The sequence below is a fragment of the Diachasma alloeum genome, unplaced genomic scaffold (genome assembly GCF_001412515.2).
Source record: "Diachasma alloeum isolate Michigan unplaced genomic scaffold, Dall2.0 Dall_scaffold_00299, whole genome shotgun sequence".
Classification (NCBI taxonomy): Eukaryota; Metazoa; Arthropoda; class Insecta; order Hymenoptera; family Braconidae; genus Diachasma; species Diachasma alloeum.
Window position 1 is genome coordinate 569,416 of NW_021680438.1, and position 10,019 is coordinate 579,434.

The following is a 10,019-nucleotide window of genomic DNA, read 5'->3' on the forward strand; positions in this document are numbered from 1 at the left end:
GGGGGGGGGGGGGGGGGGGGGGGGGTAATAGATGTTCCTCCTTGGCGACGGTGAGCGAGTTTCATTGCGCTGGCGTGTTTCACACTCTCATCCACCCAGTTACCATGAAACTTACACGCAGTCATTTGCACATTTGTAAAGTGAGGGTATGTGAATGTGAAGGAAAACGTTTGCGGTGTATAATGTCGACAGTCGTGAAAACTCGGCACTTTATTATTTCGTTTATAACGTCAAGTGGCTTCCATGTTTTTGAAGAGATTCATACTGCGCTTTAGAATTCCATCCGCCATCTTCTCACTTAATAAAATAATTACCTCGAGTCAATTAAGGTCTCAACCCACAGGCATTTGCCGATTCCAACGGCTTCTGTACCGAAATTGCCGAAAAAGAGAGGGGGGGCTGAGGATGGGGGATTTCGGGAGGAGGGCTCGGAGGTTCACTTCGGAGTTGTCCGCTTTGCGTACGGCTGATTGCCCCGAAGGGTTGATGCTGTGGAGGTTTAAACCCGAGTGGAGGATTGCAAAAGGAACTGCGGTGATAATGACGCGCCTCGTTCATTGGTAATTTCAGACTCTTATCGAGTTTACAGAGGGACTGAGGAATTTTGTGTTTACATTTTCTTGGGGGAGTGGCTTTGGGGGGGGAGGTGTTGAGAGTGATTGGATGGTGGATATTTTTTTATTTTAAGTTTTGGGAAAAATTGAAGACTTCAATATCAACTTCAAATTGAAGTTGATATAGATTTGGCTCAAGCAATTTACGCGAAGGGACATTCTCTACACTGATAGAACGGATTAGTTATTGTTAACGAATGGATTTTGGTTGGAGGTTAGGGTCTATTCGGTCTCACCAAATATTCATTCGTTAATAATTAATTGGAGGAGCCTTGTTTGACTTGACTTTCGCCATTCAAGTGAACCATTCGTTAACTATTAACGAATATTCATTTGGTCATATTCAACTCTACCATTCGTTAATAGTTAACGAATCTCGTTTGGAATAAATGAATCATTCTATTAGTGTAGAAAAATGTTAGTGCTAGCACGGGAAAAAGGGCGCAAAGTGCACGGAGAGAAATTTTTTAGAAAAATTCTAGTGCTAGCACGGGAAAAGAGGCACAAACTGACGGCCAGGAAAAAAAATTAGTGCCGGCACTAGAAATTTTATTGGGGAAAACGTGAATTTCTCCCCGTATTTCTGTGACAATTTCACAGAAATCCCCAGAAATTTTACCAGAAATACCAAGAAATTTTATCTTAACAGCACTAGAATTTTTCACAGCCGGTAGATTGTGATTTTTTCCAGTACTCGTACTAGAATTTTTCTAGAAAATTTCTCACCGTGTGACGGCCGCACGGTAAAACAAATTTGGCTGATTCTTCTGAAAAAAGTCTCTGAATTCGATTAAAGGGGACGAAATCAATGAAATTTGAAGTTTCTTCGAAAATTCCAGTGAACTCCCTCTTTTAGCGTCCGGAAGACGAAAATTCCACAAGTTACATGAATTTTCAAGTGGAAGTGAATATTCACTGCTAAATTCCCTTGAATTTTCAGGGAATTTTTTAAAAATTAGTGGAATTCCCGGAATTTTGGAAAAAATTCCTTAAAAATTCAGAAGAATCTAGAATTCGAGGAGAGGTTTCTCTGAATTTTCCTGATTTTTCATTAAATTTTCAGGAATAATTACGCGCTGAGACTTACAGTTCCCACGGATTTTTTCATGAAATTATAAACTTTCAATGACAAAATTCCCTGTAATTTTAGTGGATACGTTACTTGTTAGAAATTTCCAAGATTCTTACCGGATATTTCAATGGAAAATTTTCAAAAGTGCAGAGAACAATGCCAGTATTGGCACTGGTAAATTTATTGGTTATTTTTTTTACTATTTTATTGGGTAGTACGTCAATTTTTTCATACTTAAATGAATTTTTCACTGAAATCTCCACAAGTTTTACTAAAAAGCCCTAGAAATTTTACTTTAACAGCACTAGAATTTTTCGCAGCTGGTGGATTGTGATTTTTTCCAGTATTTACACTCGAATTTTTTTAAAGAATGTCTCTCCGTGCATGAAAGAGTTTTTGCGTCACTGGGTGCAAAACCGAATATGACTCACGCTACTTTCTGAAGGGATAACGCAAAAGCGCGAAACGCACTCATTGGTAAACATTATTTTTAACTAATGTAATTGCAAACCTCGTCTTCGGCTCGGTCTGTAAATCTTACATTGATTAATACTACCATTTTCTAAACTAGTGTACTAATAATGCGATCGTGCTAATTTCCAGATAGTCAACACCCAAAAAAAATCCTGCACCAAGATTTCAATGGTCGTAACAAGAGTCTGCTCAAAACTCTTAATTTGAGTTTTTAAAAAAGGTTGAACTCATATGAAGGTTTTATGGCTGAAACAGAATTTTAAACAATTATATTTGTCGCTCCGGACGAACGACGTCCGCGAATCTCTGCCTACGGCAATTATAACAGAAAATGTTTATGCTTATGGAATTAGCTAATAGACGTCGTATTGAGGTCTCTAATGCTTACGTAAAGAAAAAAAATCTCACATGATTCCAGCACTTACACTGAGAGAAAAATATGATTCTTCTGAGTTTATTCCATCACCATCGAATTATAGTCAAAAAGTCCTCAACAATTTTTCATGGGTTACGGTAACTATGACCGGAGAAGTAATTACTACAATGGAATGTAGTCATTGCAACTATTTTATAGTTCTACTCACGATAGATTTGTCGTGGTTTCTTTTGAACTTTGGTTAGTTTAACTGCATTTTGATTTGCAAAACTTACGCTTGTGAAGTTACTAAAATGTTGTGCCGCATACAAAAAAAAATCGTATCGTTCACCTAAACTGCCTCAACTATTTTCTTATTGTAAATTGAACTTCAAATTTTTCTCTCAGTGTACCTTTGGCTCGAGCTGTAAACTCATATTCACCAGAAAAGCTTCTTTAGGCTTACTGACAAAATAGTATATTTCATCATTAGGCCGAAAAAAACTTTTCTGGTGAATATGAGTTTTCAACCCGAGCCGAAGGCGAAGGCTGCAATCATATGAGCTAGAAAAGTTTTTACAGAAAAGAATGACAGAAAATACTAAATTCTAACGTTCACCGTCTTCAATTGAGACTTCTAATCTTCAACTCGAGTTCTGAATGTCTCAAGTTGAGGCTTTAGAATGTCAAAAATTGTTAAAAATTGAACATTAAATGTTTGTTAGCCAAACGCATTTTATTCAATAGGAACATTATAAATTATGTATTCGATTGGTTTGTCCTTGAAGGATGATTTTATCGTAAGACTGAATAAAGACCGTTTATATCGACCTATCTTCTAACTAGAAAGATTCATCTCCCTCATTGGTCTGACACAATGAGTTCAAATCTACTGAGCCCTTCTACCACCCTCCCCACTTTCCATGCGTCAATAAGAATATCTCGCTTCAATACCAGCAGTCAGTATACAGTAGAATATTGATAATTTGCCTGTGGATGGTAAAAAGGGAAATAACGGGGCCAAGACTCCCTAACGTAACTATCATGGCTCACAAGGGTCATACCTTGCGAGGGTCAAACGTCACTAGGGTCACACTTCCCAGGATCAAACGTCACAAGAGTTAAACTACCGAGTACAAGCAGGATAACTCCCCTCAAGGGTCAACTGGGAGAGGCAAGTAGGACACGGGTCAAACGGGAGACTTTTCTCATATATTTCGCTCTTTATATGATCGTTTGATCCTTGCTATTTACCTGCCTGCTTCTCGCGATCGAGCCTCATGATCATTGGGCCCTTGTGATTGTCCTGTTTGCCTTTCTCGTTTGACCCTGGCAACGTTTAACCCGCGCGAGGCAAAATGGGAGAGCCCTATAACTATTTCAAATAGTCTAAAACCGAGGGATGGACGATGTTTGTCGATTAATCGAAAACAAATTTTTCATACCCAAACATTGATAGTTTTGATCAAGCTAACAAAATTTTTCATTTTTTTATCGAATAATAATATTGATTGATTGAGAAGAAAAAAATTAATAATTTATCCGCAATCGGAAGTAATTATTTTCTACAGTAGGGGAGGGTAGGGTAAAACGGACACTTTTGATTTTTTTTGAAATATTTATGACGTGTTGAATTGTTTATGAAATGAAATAATTTTATTTTTCAATTGAAAAACAATGATTCCTCTTTGTGATGAGCTTAGACTGAGCTCAATTGATAAATTTGGTTCTGAGTTATGAATATTTTTTAAAAAGTCCAAAGTGTCCATTTTACCCTACCCTCCCCTATGTACCTTATAAATAGTAAGTGAACAAGTCCAGTCGTCTATTGTTTTTTAAATTGAATTTTTTAAATTTTTTTCAATTCAAATTTTCAATAATTATTGCAATTGACGTCCAGCCACGCAAAATATTCAATACATTTTTTTCAATTAATCAACAAACCTGTTTCGAGGTTCAAAATTTAACTCTCCGGCAGTACTTATCATTGAAACGTAAGTTCCTCCGGTTGTATTTTTTTAGTATATATTTTTTAATAAAAACGAGAAGAAAAAAATTATTTCAATTTTTGGGGAAAAAACCTCAATTAATGAAAAATTTATGTGTTTTCCAGAAAAATCGATTCACAATATCGATGTTTTTTAAAACATCGCCCATCCCTACTAAACCCGCTCCGGTAAATTGCTTGCTTTTTTTCAGTTTGAAAACTAGATAGATTACCATCACCCGTATTTTACTCGTTCAACCCTGCCATCCATCAGTTCATACCACACCGACAGAGTCCATACACCTAACGCCATCCCTCGTCCCTCCATTAAACCCTCAATTGACGCCTATATAACTCGCCGTCTGCTCCGAAACACCGTAATACACTAGAATACACTGCGCGTCAGTTTTGTTGAGTTTGTACCGTTTTCCACCCCTCGACAAGTGAACATTCCCCCAAATTCACAACAATTACAAAACAAACTATTTAGACTCTGAAAGATGTACGCGGACGAAGGTAAGTAACTCGATACTTTCCTCAAACCCCTCGACTAACCTCACACTAAAAACCGGGATACCCTCCAGGCGGTCCAGAGCAGTACGAGGATGACGATCCCGAGGAGATCTCCTCGAAGCTGTGGCAGGAGGCCTGTTGGATCGTCATCAACGCCTACTTCGACGAGAAGGGTCTGGTGCGTCAGCAGCTGGACAGTTTCGACGAGTTCATCGAGATGTCCGTCCAGAGGATCGTCGAGGACTCCCCCCAGATCGACCTCCAGGCCGAGGCCCAGCACACATCCGGCGAAATCGAGAGCCCCATCAGGCATCTCCTCAAATTCGAGCAAATTTACCTGTCAAAACCCACCCACTGGGAGAAGGACGGTGCACCTTCCCCCATGATGCCCAACGAGGCGCGTCTACGAAACTTGACTTACTCAGCTCCTCTCTACGTAGACATCACGAAGACAATCGTGAAGGAGGGTGAGGATCCTGTGGAGACCCAGCACCAGAAGACATTCATAGGGAAAATCCCAATCATGTTGAGATCGAAGTACTGTTTACTCGCCAGTCTCTCAGATCGTGATCTGACGGAGTTGAATGAGTGTCCTCTGGACCCTGGGGGCTACTTCATCATAAACGGTTCAGAGAAGGTTCTCATTGCCCAGGAGAAAATGGCCACCAACACTGTTTACGTCTTCAGCATGAAGGACGGAAAATTCGCGTACAAAGCTGAGATTCGTTCGTGCTTGGAACACAGCTCTCGTCCCACCTCGACATTGTGGATCAACATGATGGCGAAGAGTGGAGCAAGCATAAAAAAATCTGCGATTGGTCAGAGGATCATTGCCATTCTTCCCTACGTGAAACAGGAGATTCCCATTATGATTGTCTTCAGGGCTCTGGGGTTCGTGGCTGACAGGGACATCCTGGAACACATTATCTATGATTTCGATGATCCTGAGATGATGGAGATGGTCAAGCCGTCGTTGGATGAGGCCTTTGTTGTTCAGGAGCAGAATGTCGCGTTGAACTTCATTGGTACCAGGGGAGCTAAGCCTGGTGTCACGAAGGAGAAACGTATCAAGTATGCGAGGGAAATTCTGCAGAAGGAAATGCTGCCCCATGTGGGAATCAGCGACTTTTGTGAGACGAAGAAGGCTTATTTTCTTGGGTATGTGCAGTTTTTTTGGCTGTTTTTTATGGAGGATGTGGGGTGGACAGGCCAATTGCTGGATGGTTGAGGGAAATTCGAGTTTCGTAGTAGGATCTAAAATAACAGAATCGTCACAATGGGATATGATGGCTTCTATACCTTCAAGAATGTTTTAATTAGCAGAAAAAAATTATTTGATGTGAAAATAACAAAACGAAGAATAATTCAATTAAGAAATAGTTGAATGCAGCCGAAACGCCTAATTTTTGGACCATTGGGTTATATTTTTTTTTATTTATTAAATGTCGATTAATAGAAAAAATAATTTATCATATGATTCTACACTAGTGATATTATTGAAAGGTAAAATAATCAGTACAGTTTTCATATTATTTAGGGAATATTCAATGCAAGTTGAAATCGTCCAGAAACTTATCCCCGTCCAGAAATTGACCTGTTTACCCTATTGAAGTTTGATTGAAGATCACAGTCAATGTATCATTTGGATCACTATGTGATATTTTTTTATTGGGTAAAATGAGGGAATATGAAGACTGAATGACAATATCACGTAAATGTGCCTCACCACGGAAAAAAATATACCTGAATTGACCATATAAAATATACTTGAATCAAGAATAATATCAGTAGTGAAGTGGTAAAAGGAGATAAGTCGACTTATCTCCCAGTTGAGTTTTTGAGGAATATTTCAAAATCTAAGGGAGATAGCGAAATTTTCGTAATTACATTTGTTGTAGCACTCAGTCGGTTCCACAAAAAAGGTTATAACAAAAATTTTGCTATCTCCCTTAAATTCCGAGATATTGATTGAAAACTAGTCAATAGTCAAAATTGACTTATCTCCTTTTACCACTTCGCTACTGATATACTTGAACCAGGTTTATGCATATACTTGATTCTAGTATAAAATTTACTCAATTCAAGTATATTTTTTTCCGTTACATTTTAATCATTCTGACAGTTTCAAGAATTTATCAAGAGAATATTTTTTTCTTATTTTACCATCTAAACCTATTGGTTTATTCTGCTAAGAGGGAAATATGATCCGTGGTTTTGACGGCTTGTGACTGGATGGAGAAAAATTTTCGTGCGGCACCAGAAAAATTATGGCGCTCCCAATAATTTTTCCGGTACTGACCGATAATTCTTCTGGTCCTATATAATAATGTTTCTGGTGTAGCATGACACTTTTTCTGGTGCTACACAATAATTTTTCCCAGTGTTCAACTTCTGACTTTTATGGTGCTAGCACATGCATTTTTCTAGAAAATGTTTCTCAGTGTGGGGGGGAAGGGGGTTTAGAAAGTCCGAAAAACATGTGACGTAATATCTGAATCGCCCTTGACACAGAATTATTAATTTTTCGACAACTCATCATTAATTTCCGAAATTTTTAATCATAACGACCTCAAAAATCTCTTTTACGAAGTACTTCTAAACTATTATTTGCAGATACATGGTGCACCGTCTCCTGTCAGCAGCCCTGGGTCGCCGAGAGCTCGACGATCGTGATCACTACGGGAACAAACGTCTCGACCTCGCGGGTCCCCTCCTGGCCTTCCTCTTCCGAGGTCTATTCAAGAACCTCATGAAAGAAGTGAGAATGTACGCCCAGAAGTTCATCGACCGCGGGAAGGACTTCAACCTCGAGCTGGCGATCAAAACAAAGATCATCACCGACGGTCTGCGGTACTCCCTGGCCACTGGCAACTGGGGAGACCAGAAGAAGGCTCACCAAGCAAGAGCCGGAGTGTCTCAGGTATTGAACAGACTGACATTTGCATCGACCCTCTCCCATTTGAGAAGAGTGAACTCTCCAATCGGTCGTGATGGCAAGCTCGCCAAACCCAGACAGCTCCACAACACCCTCTGGGGAATGTTGTGCCCCGCTGAGACCCCAGAGGGAGCTGCTGTTGGTCTCGTGAAGAACCTCGCCCTCATGGCGTACATCAGCGTTGGCTCCCAGCCATCACCGATCCTCGAGTTCTTGGAGGAGTGGTCCATGGAGAATCTCGAGGAGATAGCTCCCAGTGCCATCGCAGATGCCACCAAGATCTTTGTGAACGGCTGTTGGGTGGGCATCCACCGAGATCCCGACCAACTGATGGCAACACTACGAAAGCTTCGACGTCAGATGGACATCATCGTCTCCGAGGTGTCTATGATCAGGGACATCAGAGACCGAGAGATCAGGATCTACACAGACGCTGGGAGGATCAGTAGACCCTTGCTGATCGTCGAGAACCAGCAGTTGTTGTTGAAGAAGAGACACATTGACATGCTGAAGGAGAGGGACTACAACAACGATGGCTGGCAGGAGCTGGTGGGCTCTGGAGTGGTCGAGTACATCGACACTCTGGAGGAGGAGACAGTGATGATTGCCATGTCCCCAGAGGACTTGCGACAGGACAAGGAGTATGCTTACTGCACCACTTACACTCACTGCGAGATCCATCCAGCCATGATCCTCGGAGTGTGCGCCTCGATTATCCCCTTCCCTGATCACAACCAGAGCCCCAGGAACACTTACCAAAGTGCTATGGGTAAGCAAGCCATGGGGGTCTACATCACCAACTTCCACGTGAGGATGGACACGCTTGCTCATGTCCTCTATTATCCCCACAAACCCTTGGTTACGACTAGGTCCATGGAGTACCTCAGATTCAGAGAGCTCCCAGCTGGAATCAACAGCATCGTCGCCATTCTCTGTTACACTGGGTACAACCAGGAGGACAGTGTTATTCTCAACGCCAGTGCTGTTGAGAGGGGCTTCTTCAGATCCGTCTTCTACCGATCCTACAAGGATGCAGAGTCCAAGAGAATTGGAGATCAAGAAGAGCAGTTTGAAAAGCCAACCAGGCAAACCTGTCAAGGCATGAGGAATGCAATCTACGATAAACTGGATGAGGATGGGATAATAGCCCCTGGCATTCGTGTCTCCGGGGATGACGTGGTTATTGGAAAAACGATAACCCTACCAGAGGCTGACGATGAACTTGACAGCACCACCAAGCGCTTCACAAAACGAGACGCCTCGACTTTCCTCAGGAACAGTGAGACTGGAATTGTGGACCAGGTGATGCTGACTTTGAACAGTGAAGGCTACAAGTTCTGTAAGATTCGAGTGAGGAGTGTGAGAATTCCACAGATTGGGGACAAGTTTGCCTCTAGACATGGGCAAAAGGGTACCTGTGGGATACAGTACAGGCAGGAGGACATGCCGTTCTCTTGTGAAGGATTGACACCAGATATTATCATCAATCCTCACGCTATCCCCTCTCGTATGACCATTGGTCACTTGATCGAGTGCATTCAGGGGAAGGTGTCCTCTAATAAGGGGGAGATTGGTGATGCAACTCCTTTCAATGATGCTGTCAATGTGCAGAAGATCTCGACTCTTCTTCAGGAGTATGGGTACCAGTTGAGGGGGAATGAGGTGATGTACAATGGCCACACTGGGAGGAAGATCAATGCTCAGGTCTTCTTGGGTCCAACGTACTACCAACGTTTGAAGCACATGGTGGATGACAAGATTCATAGCAGGGCCAGGGGTCCTGTGCAGATCCTGGTCAGGCAGCCCATGGAGGGTCGTGCCAGGGATGGCGGTCTGCGTTTTGGGGAGATGGAACGGGACTGCCAGATCTCTCATGGGGCTGCTCAGTTCCTCAGGGAGAGACTCTTCGAGGTCTCTGATCCTTACAGGATTCATATTTGTAATTTCTGTGGGCTGATTGCTATTGCCAATTTGAGGAATAATACGTTTGAGTGCAAGGGGTGCAAAAATAAGACGCAGATATCGCAAGTGAGACTTCCTTATGCTGCTAAACTGCTTTTCCAGGAGCT

General features: G+C 41.7%; 1 protein-coding gene across 1 annotated transcript; it reads left to right on the forward strand.

The window, feature by feature from the left end:
• Positions 1 to 4,869: 4,869 nt before the first annotated feature.
• Positions 4,870 to 10,019, forward strand: LOC107039408 (DNA-directed RNA polymerase II subunit RPB2; the record flags this gene model as incomplete). Its single annotated transcript, XM_015259002.1, is given in 3 exon segments — positions 4,870 to 5,018; positions 5,087 to 6,173; positions 7,629 to 10,019. Coding segments are annotated over 3 exon segments (3,494 nt in total), but the record flags the coding sequence as incomplete, so codon positions are not given.